We start from the raw sequence: 17,272 nt of genomic DNA on the forward strand, positions 1-17,272 counted from the left end.
GAGTGAGTGAGTGAGTGAGTGAGTGAGTGAGTGAGTGAGTGAGTGAGTGAGTGAGTGAGTGAGTGAGTGAGTGAGTGAGTGAGTGAGTGAGTGAGTGAGTGAGTGAGTGAGTTTAACGTCCCAAAGCGACTCAAACTGTGAGAGACGCAGTAGTGGAGGGCTCCAGAAATTTCGACCACCTGGGGTTCTTTAGCGTGCACCGACATCTCACAGCACAGAAGCGCCTTGCTTTCCGCCTCCATCGAAAAGTGGCCGCCGTCGGCCGAGATTCGATCCCGCCTTGGGCGCAGCAGCCAAGCGCCCTAGCCACTGTACCATCACGGCGGGGCGAATGAATGAATGAATGAATGAATGAATGAATGAATGAATGAATGAATGAATGAATGAATGAATGAATGAATGAATGAATGAATGAATGAATGAATGAATGAATTACATACGAGTAGCTGCACCACTCAGCAGTCAGTACATAAAAAGTGTCATGGATAGACTGCCAGCACCACAACATAAAGCTCAAATGTTAAATGAATTCGAGAAACACGACGCGCGTACTACAGCTGGAAGCACTCACTGGCTTCACACCGACACGGACATATAAAAGACATGCATTTGTTTTCTTTGTTTCCGAGTCCAAACGTTTGACTTTAATAGTATCTGTCGGTAAAACATGCCGCCTCTGCTGCAACCGCATTATTTTAATAGTGATTGCAGAATTAAACGAAAATATACATTGTACGCCCTCTAATAGCAGTTTTGACAAATCTTTCAGAAAGCCGTTTTGGCGAAGCAGGAAGGCGCTCAAACGTTTAAAAGCCAGCTATTTTTATTGATGACGTGCACGTGTTTCGGGAGCAACGGGCAACACGTCCAGGTGACGCACCGGCGCCTATCAAGGTGAGAGACAGAGAGAACTAACTTCGCGCTCGAGAGGCGGTAGCCGCCATCGGCTGGAAACTTGCCAGGTCGACATAAGCGCGCGCGGAAACGTGAACGCGCAGTGAGCGTCTTGGCACTCGCTCCGAGGGCGGCCAATTCGATCATGGGGTATCATCGATCTGCCAACACAGCTAGCCGCAGCTTAGACCGGAGCGTCCGCAACAGGTGCGTAACGTCGACCCGGCTGGTTCAGTCGCCCCAGGCGCGACGCTACGAAGCATCTGATTGAATCGGTAATGAGAGGAACAGATCGGCGACGGGCTCTTCTATAGGGCACCCCAGTTGTTTTCAAGGACAGGGATATGCGGAGGTGGCGGCCAGCTGGAGTAATGAGAATAGGGAATTAGCTGGGATATGGATGATGACGATGATAGAGGTATACGGGTAGTTGTACCGGCGCTGCAGTTAGTGAGAAATTATGCCTTGGTTCTTGCATCGTTTTTCTGGATGCAATTTGTGGTTTTAACCGGATCTGACTCTTTCACTGCAATCAAATTCCCGAGCCTTCGTTTGGCTTCCGAACATCGAGAACCTATATACCTCATTTTTTTCTTGCATATATAAGGAAGTTGTAACCTACAACAATTATGAAGGCGTTGGAACGGGCTCTATACGATACGATACATTTCTGAGGTTTATACATTGAAAGTCTACATGCGATGTAAGTCCTTCTGTTGAGAACATAACGCTAAAGCCATCCAAATTAAATGCATGGTATGAGTCATCATTCGCCATTTTATAGTGAATTTCGTAAGCGAATTTTTAAAGACATGCATTTTCTTTCGTGTCCCGCAATTGTGCTTTGTTGTTGGTCACGTGTACCCATCCCATCCCATCCCATGGATGTCTGTAACAAGAAAAGGCCTTGAGAGTAAATAAATAAATAAACCCCATGTCTATATATACACGCGCATTGAGAAGAGGTTCACTGAAAGGAACAGCACTGTCAGGACAGGCATGCTTTCTGAACCAAGTGTCGTGCATGAAAATTTTGATCACACGACCAAGAAAGGGGTTAACTCCAGGCCTGATGCCTGAAATCTGCAGGACGCACTTCACCGTAAGGCGGACAAAATAGTGTTATCAAGTGTTAGGGAGTGTTAGCGACAGTGAGTTTTGTTTTATGCGTTTTATTTTCTATAGACGGTTTTTTTTTTTATTTTTTATTTATTTTTTTTTTTTTTACGAGCAAGGAGGTGTTCACTGAAAGGAACAGCACTGTCAGGACAGGCATGCTTTCTGAACCAAGTGTCGTGCATGAAAATTTTGATCACACGACCAAGAAAGGGGTTAACTCCAGGCCTGATGCCTGAAATCTGCAAGACGCACTTCACCGTAAGGCGGACAAAATAGTGTTATCAAGTGTTAGGGAGTGTTAGCGACAGTGAGTTTTGTTTTATGCGTTTTATTTTCTATAGACGGCTTTTTTTTTTTTTTTTTTTTTTTTTTTTTTTTTTTTTTTTTTTTTTTACGAGCAAGGAGGTGGGGCTTTTTTTCCATGTGCGAGAGTCGGCTGGGCGCGCTGGGGCCCCCGAAGCAGTGCTCTCAGATTTCGAAGAATTGGCTGCGACTAGGCTCGGAAGTAGGGCCTCTCCGACGTTAATTGGAAGGGATCGAGACGCTTGCACGCATCCGTCCCTTTTCTCTCTGTGTTTGTGTTTTTTCAGGGCATATTTATTTATTATTTTTCTGTGCGAGAGTGTCATCTTTGACACAAACCAGAGCAGCCCGTGCGTGGCCCACAGCCGGCGAGTGAAAAGAGCGAGATCGGTTTGTATTCGAGTGTTTGCGTGAGCGGTGCGTTGAACGAAGCTACGTTAAGTTTTGCGTAATCAGGACATTGTGCATATATTGTTACGTGGAAGATTTATAGTTCCAAAGCTGTCCGCACAACTAACGTTGATGAGGGCACCGATTTCACAACACTCAGCGTCGTCGTCTTCTCCGAGTCTGTTGCATTCTTCATCCTCATCACGAACAGCGAATACAGCTAAGTAACAATATTAATTGTGTACATCGTGCATATATTAAAGATCAACATTCTTAACTGTAACTAATTGTAGTCCGCCTTTCTATCTTTATGCACATTCCTTTCCTTCGACCTCAGCTAGATTCGACAACAAGATAGTCTTAACAATACTAGACTTCAAAAAAAAAAAAAAAAAAAAGCATTCGATCGGCAGTATAAACGACAATGAAACGAAACCAAGCATAGCCTTCCGGTCGAGCTCGCATTCACCGAATGCGGCGCCACGCGAGCGGGCAGTCAGTCATTCCCTCTTTTCTAATCACTTGAAGCGTGAAGGCAGGCAAAATCCGCAGGAAGAGACGAATTAAAAAAAGCAAGAGTACAGGGAAACTAAGTGGACAGCGGTGGTATCGCATAAACAGTAGACAACGAACTTCCGGCGGGATAAATTCGTTCGGGCGTGTACACGGAGCGACGTACATATCCCTCGTACAAAACGGCGCCAAATTTCACGTCCTGTGTGGCGCGTATAGCCTGTCAAGTGTGGCTATAGGCCCGGACAGGATGTTGCGGTTTCGGGAAACGGACGCCGAAACGTCGTCCACGGACGGCCGAGCGTTGCATTCAAGGCAAGAGACGCCGCCTCATTTCCACGACGCGTCCGAAAGTTTCCGTCCTCAAGTTTCGACGCGTGGCCCCAGAAAGCCAGGTGTATGAAGCTGAGACAATCCTCCTTGCACAGTGGATTTTACTGGTACTTCCACTCTGAGTTCCACAAAGGACTTTCTCCATTGAATCAGAACCTGCCACTGAACCAGCCCCCTTATATCGAAGAACGGCATCTAGCGAAAGCCAAATAGACTGATTCTTACGGGCTGGAGTGTCAATTAAGGACCCAGATACATGCGATATCAAGTCCGGCTTTCTTTGATATATCACTTTCAACCATGTTGCCACTGCGGTATATAGTGAGAGATGCTGTTATGTAAATATTGAAGGTAATGGACCAATTATCCGATGCGCGGCCGAACTTCTCGTTTAAAGTTGGCCCTTCGATCGCATCGCGTGGTTAAGACTGCCAAAGAAAACCAATGAGGCACGTTTTTGACTATAGCAAAGGCGGTAATAACAAAAAAAAAAAAGAAAAAACACGAGCTTCCTGAGAAAAGATCTGCTGATACATAGATTACCGGAGCGAAATAAAAAAAATGGAAATCAAGAACGCGTTCAAACAGAAGTTCTGGATAAAAAAAATGCGCTAGTTCAGAATTTCTGGGTGTGAGTCCAATGTCCTTGGCAGAAATTTGAGGCTACAAAGAACACTGAAAAGGCCAGCAGGTAAACCGCGTGGGTCACTCAAGTGACGCCTTCTCTCCTGACCACGCGGGTGCACGTTTATAGGGACTTGAAACTTCAAACTGGGGCACAGGCATTCGTAGATAAATACTCTAACATTTGGCTGCTGTCTGCACCCCAAACCACTATCTAACGAAGATAGTTCTGACCTCGCATAGCATACTCACTAACGCAGTTATCTTTTTTGTTTCTCAGCCACAACACCAAAGTAAAACAAACGCACAAACGTGTCGGAGCTTTTGAGCGCACGGAGCTTTATATGAAGCAAACAACGGTGTGAAATCTTACTTGTAAGGTGACACTGTCCTGGCCCACTTGGTCCCGTAGCTGCTGGATTGTGAGATCTGCACGAGATGAGAAGGGAAGAAAGGGATTGAGACCAAGAAAAAGAAAAAGAAAAGACATAATATGCTCGTTTGAAACCGGCCATTTGAGAACAAAGTTGATTGACAAGAATATGTAGTGAATCTCATACACAAGGCCATGACGTAACCAGCGGTACAGTTCACCTTCGTCGTCAGCTGGCTTAAATCGCGAACTCGCTCATAACTGGGCACAGTAGATACCACGGAGATAATCAGCACCCATAGTCACTCACGTATATCACGCCCGAAAATAAATGTGGAAAGATTAAACGATAGGCTGTTTTAGAGCTTATCTTTGGAAGGCGTTAAACTTTATAGCGATAACACAGCGGGAACACATTTGACAAGTTTTAAACTGGAGAAAGCAGAAATGGATTTATGACTTTTAACCATGCCACATTCGCTTAACGCACGTTCTCCCCATTTTTTTATGCTAACTAATTACCGCGTATATATCAACGGCTCGAACACTAAGCTGGCGAAGTTCAATCCCCACGGAGCGAGCGGCAAATGCGTGCCACACAAGCGTATTCTGATCACAGCTGTATAGAAATGAGATTTGTGCATCTGAATAGGGAAGCCATAAAACGGCGATGGAACGAACACCTTTTTTGTATTTACGACAGCGAAACGGGCATCATCAATCCAGCTTCAAGCCGAGCTGATGCCTTCGTTATATACAGTATCCACGCGTTCCAAATATATATTTGCGGTGCTTTGTTTTATTTGCTCCCTTCCATCACGCCTTATTATAACCGCCGTAAACACGTTACACCGTGCGCACACACGCCGCGAATGCGACCCGCGAGCCGTAGATCAGAGATTTCGAATCGCACGCTCGACAAAGAAAGCAGACTCGTTCATCGCCCGTAATAACAGTCATTGTGGTTCGCACACTTCCCCAGCCGTTGTAACAGCAGCAGCAACAGCAGCCCTATACGCACCGCGTCTAGCCTCGATTCCCCACCGGGCGTGATGACAAAAAGATAAAGAAGAGAAAAAAAAAACAAGAACAAAAATCCGAAGGTTCGGGTATCTGCCCGCAATAAGCAGCGCGGGTTGGGATAGCAGCCCCCACTGTACGGCCGTTCATATTCGGGGCGTGCATTATTACAAGCGCACAGACTATACGACAAGGGCCGTTTTCACCCTCACACGCACACGCACAAAAAAAAAAAAAAAAAAAACGGTGGCCACAATGCACGACCCGGTGTCGACGAGGCGACAAGCGGGCGACACGAAGAGGAAGTAACAACTCGGGACAGGCGGGAGCATCTCGATGAGGCACGACCAGGTATACATGCCGTATACACGTGCAGAGAGCGTGCGAGTACGCGCACATGTAGAAAACCACGGGGCCTGGCGCAGAGAAGACGATTACACGGCAGAAGTGCATACAGCACCAGCGAGAGAAAGATAAAAAAAGAAAGTACACACGGCTTCATGTGGGAAAGGACGACAAACGCGCGAAGGGGAACGTGCTGATTAAAAAATTGAAGCGATTCCAGTAGCGTGGCGTTTATGGGATCTGTCTGGTTTGCTTGCCTCCCTTCCCGCAGCGAACGTGCGTCTCACCTGAGTTCGCAGCGGTGTATGTAGTAGGATGGAAGGCGAAATGGAGAACGAGACGAGCGAGAGGGAAGCATTTTAAGACGATATTTACGATTTCATGCTCTTTCATTTTTGCGTTTCCCATAGCGGACCGTGAACGACGCGTCCAAACACGGAATACACGCGCTCACACACGCACGCACGCAGGGGGGCGATCGTAAAAATCGGGAAGCGAAATAAAATTCCTCATCCCCGGGGGCGCAGCGCCCATTTCGGGGGACGGCTCGCTCACTTTGGCCCTTTTGTCCTCCGAGTTAGTAGCGGCAGTATACCCCCCTTGTCATTTTCGCGCGACACGCAATATTCCTCGAGGGCGCCACGCACCCCAACTCACCGTATGTATGACCCCCCCGTTGCTCCTCAGGTGGTCTGAAACGGCCGCGTCGAGAAAGCAGGTATCACAGCGTCACACCGATGTATATACTGCGCGCCAGCAGGTAGCAATGAGGTGCTCTTTGTAACGCCTTTCGTCTGGCGGAGCTGTAACTGACTTCTTCATATTGCTGCACACAACGCCAAGCCGGGGGTGGGTACGCGAAAATGTGAACCCTTATATACATATATCCTTTCAGACTGTGCCGCAGTTTCGCATTCCGGGAGCATTATTACCGATATTGAAAGCTCATGTTGATGTATGGACGTACGTAAGGGTCACACATACAATGGAAAGAAGTACGTCCACGTTGCCCCTATAAGCCAAACCGTTTAGGTGAGTTAAAAGCAGCCGAGAGGACAAAGATTTGGTGCCGTAAACAGAACGGCTTCGACCCCCCCCCCCCCCCCCTTCTTTTTTCTCCTATACAGTTACACAGCACTGAGCGACCATATGTACTCAGACACATAAATTCACAAAACGCGAGCACAGCCGTCAACAGGCGCCAGCATAAACCAGACCGCGAAAGAGCAGAGCGCCACGTCTGGCGAAGAAAAGCCTCACGAAAAGCTCAAAAAAAAATCCCACAGAAAGACGTTTAAGGCCTGCAGGCGCGTGGTAGGAACCTCATCGGGTCGAAGGGAAGCAGTGACGGTGTCTGGGTGACGACGGGGGAGGGGGAGGTGGCGGTGACCTGCGCACAGTGGCGGAGGAGACGCCGTAAATTGGAGCACGACGATATGTACGGCGATGCTCTCGGCTCCGGCCCGCAGCGCACACGCTCGAGAGAGGGAGGAGGCCGTCGGAGGAGTCGTTTGGGGGTTACCTAACTGGCGCGTTTCCGACGCCTTGTGTCTGTTTGTGCGTGCGTGTATGTGAGTGTCGCGCGCCCGGGAGAGAGCGGCGAAGAAGGCGGTCACGCCCCGGCGGCTGCACTGGCGACCTTGGCTCCCGCAGCCACCGCTCCGAAGCTTATGGCTCCGCGCGCGGAAGCGCGCCCTCGGCGACACACAAAGAAAAAAGAGCAAAGCTAAAGCAAAGCAGCTCTGCGCTGCCTGAATACAGCCGCGACAGCACTCAGACGGAAGGTGGTGACGGCGGCAGCGAGCGTTACGCATCCTTGAAATGGCGATTTCGTGTTCTCTTGTGTGTGCGTACTTGCTTTTCTCGTGTTCCATCTCCCCTCTCCCCAGAGGCGCGCTTTCGTAAATATTCAGTATTATTGCGCGAACACTTCGATACCGCACACGCGTCGCTCGAGCAGCCATCGGGAAAAACCAGGCAGGCGACCTTAGGGTATACCTGCCTGTCTGCTGCAGTTCAGGAAATATCACACGGAGCCTCAAGGTGCGAAGCGAGCCGGGCGGATATCTGTCTTGTGGGGCACGCGGTTTATCCCGTGTCGTACATGCACGCGCTTTTATTATTTCATTGTTGACTTAGTGGTGCGCAAATTGCACAAGATTTCGCTGTGTTCCTGGCTCCAACCGCTCGGGCGCTTGTTTTTATCCCCTATTCGCCTTAACCTTTTCACATGTTGCAATTCAGTCACCTCACTTTGTACACCCTCCTCCTCCAACGTGGCAGGCTTGGTTAGCCTCTGACCAGCTGGCCTTGGTTACCCTGGCCCAGGACATTCTCGACACCTAATAGTACGTTAAATAAAGCTATTTCCTCCTCCTCCTCCTCCTCCTCCTCCTCCTCCTCCTCCTCCTCCTCCTCCTCCTCCTCCTCCTCCTCCTCCTCCTCCTCCTCCTCACCTATCGTTGGCTACTTTTCCAGTCGAAGTTTATCAACTGTAAGCAATACCCATAAACATCGACTCTCCTGCGTTCCTGTGCTTTCATACTATCGGTAGATCCGTAAACTATATACGATATCCCAGAGATATTTTTGCCCCGCTACACTGCGTCATTCGAAAAAATCCCACGGTAATATTGTCGCATAGCGAGCTATGCCTATGTCGCGCGCCGTTTTCCGGACCCGTGCACAGCCGGGGAGCGGTCCTTTTTTTCTTTTGCACGGCGTCGCTGTGCTTTCCCCTTCTTCTTGGGGGGGTATTCACGATGTACGCCGTTCGGAAAATGGTTAACGGCTGTGAAGGAGGCGAGCTGTTGAAAGCTCGCGTCCCAACCGGTTAACGCCTGAGGGCTTGGGGGCGACGGCTGAGAGCACGGACGGAGCTTTGTGTTTTGTGCCGTCTGCGTCCTTGCGGCCCATGTGTTTTTGGTTTACCTTTTGTGTGTTTGAGTGCCAGGCGGAGATGCGCCGCGTCTTCTAGAAATTCACGCGGTGCTCGCCAGGAAACAACCTCGCGGGCACCGGCGTCCTATTGGTTTCTCAGCTGTAAAGAAAGTCGTCTCATTGGCTCCGATAAGCGCATTTCCGCCTGGTAACAAACACTGCCTGGAGAATCCTGAAGAACGTGGACAGAGGGGTTTTGGCGGCAAGTAAGGGAGGACGGCGACCATCCGAGCTGCTGCTCGGGACCCCTGCTCGGAAGATGTCGCGTTTGCGGACTGATGTGTTGTTAATTTAAATTAGTTGTTTATTTGGTACTACTGGATTCGCTTTAATTATTGTTTGAGTTCATCTTTATTAAATTCAGTTAACTTGTGTTATCAAACGAAATCGCCTGGTCCCTTTCTTCAATGCGGCGGAGCCGTCGTGCCGTCAAGAAAGTTCAACGTGCGAACACTTCGTTACAAGTGGTGGAAGGTGCGTGATAACGACGACCCCGCTCTACCGGAGATGCGCCCCCATCTCAGGAGTGATCCGGACATGCAGGCGACAGCTGACTTCGCTACGATGACGAGCTCTCAACAGAGGATGTCCATCCCCCCTCCTGTTTTTAAGGGAACCCCTGAGGAGTCCGTGGCGGAATGGCTGACCTGCTACGAGCACGTATCATCGTTGAACGCTTGGGACGACGACACAAAGGTGAAATTTTTGTACCTTGCCCTTGATGGCGATGCGAAGAAGTGGCACACCACACAGCTGCTTACCGGTGCGCCGATTTCGTGGAGTGACTGGGCGGCGAAGCTCAAGACCTGCTTCAGCAGCCGCCACGCGACGGAAATCGCTCACCTTCGGCTGCAGAATCGAATACACCTGCCGTCGGAGACTCCGGAGCAATATTTTTATGATGTGCTGCAGCTGTGCGCCAGGGTCGACCGCAAAATGCCGGAAGAAGACAAATTGCGTCATCTGCTGCGGGGCCTGCAACCGGCGACAACGGAGAAGATGATAATATCCGATCCGTCCAGCTGCGCCGACTTCCTGCAGACACTGCAACGCCTCAGTCGGGCCGCGCTAATGGGTTTCACTTCCCGGGTGCTGCCGGCCACCGCAGCAAACACCACCTACCTGGCAACGGGACCCTGTGTTTGTAGTTCGGACATCTTGCCAACAGCTGGCAGCGCTAACAACGAGCCTCGTCCGTTGACTGTGCCGGGATCTGGGCAGCACCCCCTACTTCCCACCTACACTGCTGCCTCCCATGGTCAACAACAAAGGCTCGCAGGTGAGCAAGATTTCAAGGCGATCGCCGCCTCTCTAGAATCATTATCCGGACGTCTAAAGACAATGGAAGAAGAAATTTTTCGTAGGCGCGCGCCATGGCCCCAGAGAACCTCGCGTGACGACGACGGACGGCCGCGATGCCACTACTGTAACCGAATCGGTCACATAGCTCGGAATTGTCGCCAGCGATGGAGAGACGAGGACCGCGAACAGAGAAATGCGCGCGACGAGCAGGCTTCCAAACCGGGAAACGGGAACGGTCGGGCTTAGGTGGTCAGCCTGGCCGATCTGTGAGCGTGATGACCGAAGACCAACTCCTCACGGTCCAAGTCGAGGCAAATAATTTGAAGACCACCCTTCTCATAGACACTGGCGCCTCCGTAAACATCATTTCTTCCAGCTTCGCGGCTAAAATTGCTTCAAAAGTCGAACTAACTGAGGGCACTGCTTTTATCAAAGGAATCAGCGGAGACTTATTAGCACCTGTAGGAGAAACAGAAGTAGTGCTTCAATTCGGATCGGCCAGATTCAGCGTAAGATTCATTGTCCTCAAGGACTGCCCTTATGAGTTGATAGGAGGGCTCCCATTTTGCCGGCAGGCAAACCTGCTGATTGACTTCCTCCGTAAACAACTAAAAATAGGGAGTGAAGTGTACCAGCTGCACCTCAATACTAGCGTGCAATCGCAGTCAAATGTGGTCACTGCACGAAGTAAAGACCAAGTTTCCGTCGAGCCTCGTACGGAAGCCATTTTAAGGGTACACATACCGAGAGACGGAATTCAGCTTGTCGAGCCAAAGTCAACCCTTAGAAGTGGACTGCAGGTGGCGCGGACCGTCGTGAACGTGGTTGGTGGGATCGGAATCGTCCGTGTTGCAAACCCTACCTTGCTGCCGATAGTGGTACATCGCGACGCGAAGATCGGCTGGGCCACATCACTTCATGAGGCGCAACTCGGATTCGCCGTGCCACACGACCCCACTGCGACAGAGGACTTTGACGTCCAAACTGGGCCACACCTGACGCCATCTGAGAGGGATGAGCTCTTGTCCGTTATTCATAAGTTTCGTCACCTGTTTACCGGCGAGCACAATCCGATTCAGCGCACTCACGTAACGGAGCATACTATAAACACGGGCAGCTCAGCACCCATTTGTCAACATCCGTACCGCCACTCACCCTTCGAGAGGGAGGTCATTAAAGCGCAAGTGGAAGAGATGCTTCGTGACGGAGTGATCAGAGAGTCGCACAGTCCCTGGTCATCGCCCGTCGTTCTCGTGAAAAAGCCGCAGGGAGGTTGGCGTTTCTGCGTTGATTTCCGAAGGGTGAACGCGGTTACCAAGAAAGACGTGCACCCATTACCGCGAATCGATGACATTTTGGATCTGCTGCAGGGTTCTCGATATTTCACGACGCTTGACCTCACTTCAGGCTATTGGCAGGTAGGAATCCGCGAAGAGGACAAGTCGAAGACAGCATTCGCATGCGGCTCCGGTCTGTACGAGTTCAATGTCGTTCCTTTCGGTCTGTGCAATGCTCCCGCGACATTCCAGAGGATGATCAACAAAGTTTTGAGTGGTCTTCTCTGGAGGGTGTGTTTGGCCTATTTGGATGACATTGTCATTTTCTCGAAGACGATGAAAACTCACCTAGAGGACTTGGAAAAGGTGTTAAGCGCTCTTGATGAAGCCAACTTGCGTCTGAAGCCGGAAAAATGCAGCTTCGCGCAACAAGAAATCAGGTATCTCGGGCACGTGCTGACTGGAGAGAACATCAGACCAGATCCGGACAAAATAGCCGCGATCGAAAAGCTCCCAGCGCCAAAAAACAAGAAAGGAGTTCAGAGTTTCCTGGGAATCTGCAATTATTATCGGCGTTTCATCAAGGATTTCTCCCTAATCTCCCGACCTTTGACTAATTTGACAAGAAAGAATGTTTCGTTTGAGTGGGACACGGCATGCGAGGCGGCCATGCAAGCGCTCAAAGAGAAGCTGACTACGGCGCCAGTTCTGCGTCAATTCGAGCCAGGCAAGCCCATCGAAATCCATACGGATGCCTGTGACTACGGTCTTGGTGCTGTGCTGGTTCAAAAAGACGAGGGTCGGGAACATGTCATCGCCTACGCCAGCCGTCATCTCAACAAAGCGGAAGCTAATTACAGCACCACAGAAAAGGAATGTCTGGCTGTCGTTTACGCCTGTAGGCAGTTTCGACCTTATATATTCGGCAGTAACTTCACCGTGATCACAGATCAAGCCAGCCTCGCATGGCTGGTGAATGTCAAGAATCCGAATGGACGCCTCATGAGATGGTCCCTGCTGTTGCAAGAGTTTGACCTGACTCTCAAACACCGCCCAGGTTTGAAGAACGCAGATGCAGACACCCTTTCTCGCCTGCCACGCGAGCCGGCACCGGTTAGTGAAGATAACTTTGCACCGCTGCTTGTGCTAGGTCGCGTGGATGTAGGCATGAAGCAGAGGGAAGACCCTTGGATGAGGGAAGTGATAGGACACCTGGAGAACCCGGATTCACCCGTTGCCAGGACACTGAAAAAAACGGCACGGTGTTTTCGAATGATCAACGGTGTGTTGCACAGGCGAGCGAAAGGTTTCGAGTCAGACTACGACGCACTGGTTGTACCAAAATGTTTGCGGTCAGAGGTGCTAAGGGGCTGCCACGATGATCTCACGGCGGGACACCTCGGGGTCAAGCGCACATGGGAGAAGATACGTAGGCGTTACTTCTGGCCTAAGATGTTCGCGCAGGTGTCAAACTACGTGCTGTCTTGCCCTGACTGCCAGACGCGCAAAGCCCCACCGGGCAAACCAATCGGGTTTCTCCAGCCTCTTCCCCCGGTGGGAATGCCTTTTAAACAGGTTGGAATGGACTTTTTGGGACCATTTACGAAGAGTCAATCCGGAAACCGCTACATCCTCGTGATGACTGATTACCACACGAAGTGGGTCGAAGCAGTAGCATGCCCGGCGGCTACAGCTGCTGAGGCCGCGCAGGGCTTTGTGCGAGAGATCGTCCTACGCCACGGGGCACCAGGCCGCATCATTACGGACCGCGGACAACATTTTGTTGCTTCCTTGATTGAGGAAATATTTAAAGCCATGGGTACAGACCACGTGAAAACAACAGCGTACCACCCGCAAACCAATGGCTTGTGCGAACGTTTCAACCGCACGCTTGCCGACATGCTCAGCATGTATGTCTCCTCGCATCATCGGGACTGGGACGAATTCCTGCCTTATGTTCTTTTCGCCTATAATTCGTCGCAACACGAAACGACAGGTTTTTCACCGTTTTTTTCTTCTTCACGGACACGAGCCAACACTTCCTGTTGAGGTGGCCCTCGGTAGCGCGCAAGACGACTGTGACGAATTGGATGCTCACAAGGTGGTGCACCGGCTTCGCCAGGCGCGCCAAGTAGTAGCTCAGCGTGAGAAAGACCGGCAAGAAAAGAACAAAAGGGCATACGACTCCAAACGACGGGATGCTGTTTTCTATCCGGGAGACCTTGTGTACCTGTGGACGCCTTCTCGATCGATAGGAAAGACCACCAAACTGCTCCACAGATACCATGGGCCGTTCCGTCTGCTCCGGAAGGTATCAGAAAATAACTGGGAGGTCATCGATCGCACCGGCCGAAAGCGGGATGTCGTCAACGCTGAACGTCTGAAACACTACCACCCACGGCTTGCTTCTGATGAGGACGCCGACGACGAGTCAGCAAACGGTGATCGTGATGATGGTGTGCATGCGTTTGAGCGCTGTGTTCGTGTCTCCGCAAGGCCAAAACGTGTAGCGGCCTCGACCGTGAAAAACAGTGATCGCGGTATCTCTGCTGGAAGTGCGACTGAGACATATTCATACTCCGAATCAACATTTCAGTGTAGACCCACGGGAACTCGCACCAACCCCAAAGGAGTAAGGACCGATTATGGCAGTGATACCGAGATGTATTACAGCGCGGACGGAAGTGTTAATTAATCCGCCGTGACTTTGTATATACTCCCGAATGTTTTGTGTTTTGTGTGAATACGTGCAAGTGGACATTTTGAGTGTGCCCTGTAACATTTTGACTGATATGCCAATGTTTTATTGCGTGTAAGTGTTCTTCTCTACCTTCCTGGTTGTAATCTGTTTCACCTGACATTTATATTTTCTCGTTTTTTCGGCATTGCGTATATTTTATTCAATTTTGGTATTATTGGTGTGGTCCTATCCAGTAGACGTAATTTCATTTTTGAACCTTGTACATAGTTATTCATAGCATTTCCTTGCGGTTTATTTGTACGGGCATGATTGTGACCGAGTGGGACACTCTTTTTCATAGGGGGGAGGTGTCGCATAGCGAGCTATGCCTATGTCGCGCGCCGTTTTCCGGACCCGTGCACAGCCGGGGAGCGGTCCTTTTTTTCTTTTGCATGGCGTCGCTGTGCTTTCCCCTTCTTCTTGGGGGGGTATTCACGATGTACGCCGTTCGGAAAATGGTTAACGGCTGTGAAGGAGGCGAGCTGTTGAAAGCTCGCGTCCCAACCGGTTAACGCCTGAGGGCTTGGGGGCGACGGCTGAGAGCACGGACGGAGCTTTGTGTTTTGTGCCGTCTGCGTCCTTGCGGCCCATGTGTTTTTGGTTTACCTTTTGTGTGTTTGAGTGCCAGGCGGAGATGCGCCGCGTCTTCTAGAAATTCACGCGGTGCTCGCCAGGAAACAACCTCGCGGGCACCGGCGTCCTATTGGTTTCTCAGCTGTAAAGAAAGTCGTCTCATTGGCTCCGATAAGCGCATTTCCGCCTGGTAACAAACACTGCCTGGAGAATCCTGAAGAACGTGGACAGAGGGGTTTTGGCGGCAAGTAAGGGAGGACGGCGACCATCCGAGCTGCTGCTCGGGACCCCTGCTCGGAAGATGTCGCGTTTGCGGACTGATGTGTTGTTAATTTAAATTAGTTGTTTATTTGGTACTACTGGATTCGCTTTAATTATTGTTTGAGTTCATCTTTATTAAATTCAGTTAACTTGTGTTATCAAACGAAATCGCCTGGTCCCTTTCTTCAATGCGGCGGAGCCGTCGTGCCGTCAAGAAAGTTCAACGTGCGAACACTTCGTTACAATATGGTGGAACACTCCGGGCAGCGTGCAGAGCGACTGCAGGAACAGGAGGCGGGAGCCAGCGACAGGAGTCGATCGTCACGACAGCGATCCGACCGATGACACCGCGGCGAAGGCCAGGGAACGATGCCAGCGGGATGAAGTGGCGCGGGTGCGCGACACCCGAAATAACTACCACCGAAGTCGGTGGCAGCTTCCGCCACTGCCGCCTCCGCGAGGACTGCCGTGAGACGGAGCAGCCTTGCGCGCCGAAGGAAGTTGTACTCACGGGGTAAACACAATGGCCCACGTGTGCGTCGTATGATCTCACAAGCGCGACATCCGGACGGAATCTGGTGGAATGGATGCACGCGGGAAAGCCGGCATTGCATTTCCAATCGATGCAGACAGTCGAGACTTATGCTCGAGAGAACTCGAACCATTTGTTATGCTCTGTCCCAAAATTAATAACTTCGTTTGTACGGTTAAGTAACTTTTGGGAGTGAAAAAGAATAGCACTAAACCGAACATATATGGCGACGAGTTCAGACAGGTGCCGGACACGTCTTATTGTGATCCCTGACATAAATAAAGAATTTGAAATTTGTGTTTGCAAGTGAGACGGTAATGTGAAGCACGATCGCAAGAAAGGATGGGGGAAAAAAAAAGAAGAAATCCCGAGACGACATCAGGGAATATCTAAGATTTTTTCAGCTAATTCCCCCGTTGCTGACAGCGGCGCTCAGAAGAAAAAAAAAAAGAAAAGCATTTGTCAAAGGGAGCGGGGCACAATAAATATTTGGTTTAAACGAAAGGAAAGGCAAAGTGTCTGTCGCACTTTTTCTCTGGACACCTGAACCACGCTGTAAGGAAAGACAGGGAGGTGGAAGTTAAAGCGGAAAGTGAGAAAGAGGTGCCGTACGTATAGTTGAGGGCTGCAGAGTAATTTCGACTCTCTGGAGGCCTTTATAATATGCGCTGACATTTCACAGCACAGGGACGCCTCTCCGTTTCGCCTCCATCGAAACGCAGCCGCCGGCGGTCCAGATCGAAGACGCGTCTAACCACTACGCCACCGCGGTGTAGCACGTGACAATAGCAGTCTTTAGTCCGAGGCTTACAGCTCTCATATGACGCCAGGCACTACATGCCGGCGTTCAATATGCTCAGATACGTTGCGTAGCAATAAAATCAGCGAAAGAAAAAAAAAAAAAAAGAGGATGAAAGACAAGATACAGGGAAGAGGGATCAAAAATCCCCGCGACTGAGGGAAAGCGCAGACAAGAGCACTCGGCGGCAAGAGAGGAGGGAGGGGGGAAGGCGGGGATATAAACGATCGGGAAAGGACGCCGGCAGGCCGGCACCGTTGCGTTCGGCGTCCACCGCAAGGCAGATCTCGTTCGGATCCCGTTATGACGCTCGTTACTCACTGAAAAATGAGCCGCGATCCTATTAATGAAACCATTTGGAACATCATCGATCTCTTGGCGCGCGAGAGGAAGGAATGCCTCCACGCAACACATGCTATATATACGAGCGTATACGCGAACCGGCAGCATTGCCCAGAACCTGATCTCGTCCGGCTCACATGAATGCTCGCCCGTTGTGCTGTAATGAAAACAAAGGATCGCCGATTGTTTGCTTCGGTCGGCAGGGTACGTACATTCGCTATACGGGCACCAGGCTACTGAACTCCAGGATGTAAGCCAGGGCAGACTTGTTGCGGTTCCGAACAATGGGATCGCCTCTGTTTGATTCGATGCGTCGAATCCGTATACTCATCCACATGAAACGATATCAAAATTATCGCTACAGTCACTGCTGTCGTTCTTTTGTCGAAGCCACGACCCAATGCGTCCGTCTCGCATACGTTAGGCAGACTTCACCTCGGTGCTGCATGCTCCACTATATATACGGCTTCTCTCATAGCCTGAGCCTCTTTGGGACGTTAAACCCCATAAACCAAATCAAACAATATTGCACCGCTTGCGGCGCATGGTATAGTTTTTATGGCTAGCAATTATAAAGGAGGCGAAAGGCAGA

The 17,272-nt window shown here is 50.4% G+C and overlaps 1 protein-coding gene across 8 annotated transcripts in view; it reads right to left on the reverse strand.

Annotated features, from left to right (window-relative positions):
- The window catches only part of LOC146197185 (homeobox protein cut-like), a 725,401-nt gene that overhangs the window by 88,320 nt on the left and 619,809 nt on the right, over positions 1-17,272 (reverse strand). For all 8 annotated transcript variants that reach the window (XM_084598965.1, XM_084598963.1, XM_084598964.1 and 5 more), the window contains one exon: positions 4,550-4,605. In XM_084598965.1, the coding sequence (XP_084455091.1) occupies positions 4,550-4,605 (56 nt within the window). The remainder of the gene's footprint in view (positions 1-4,549; positions 4,606-17,272) is intronic.

This window comes from Amblyomma maculatum, chromosome 3 (genome assembly GCF_055883805.1).
Source record: "Amblyomma maculatum isolate TAMU_Amacu chromosome 3, ASM5588380v1, whole genome shotgun sequence".
Taxonomy (NCBI): domain Eukaryota; kingdom Metazoa; phylum Arthropoda; class Arachnida; order Ixodida; family Ixodidae; genus Amblyomma; species Amblyomma maculatum.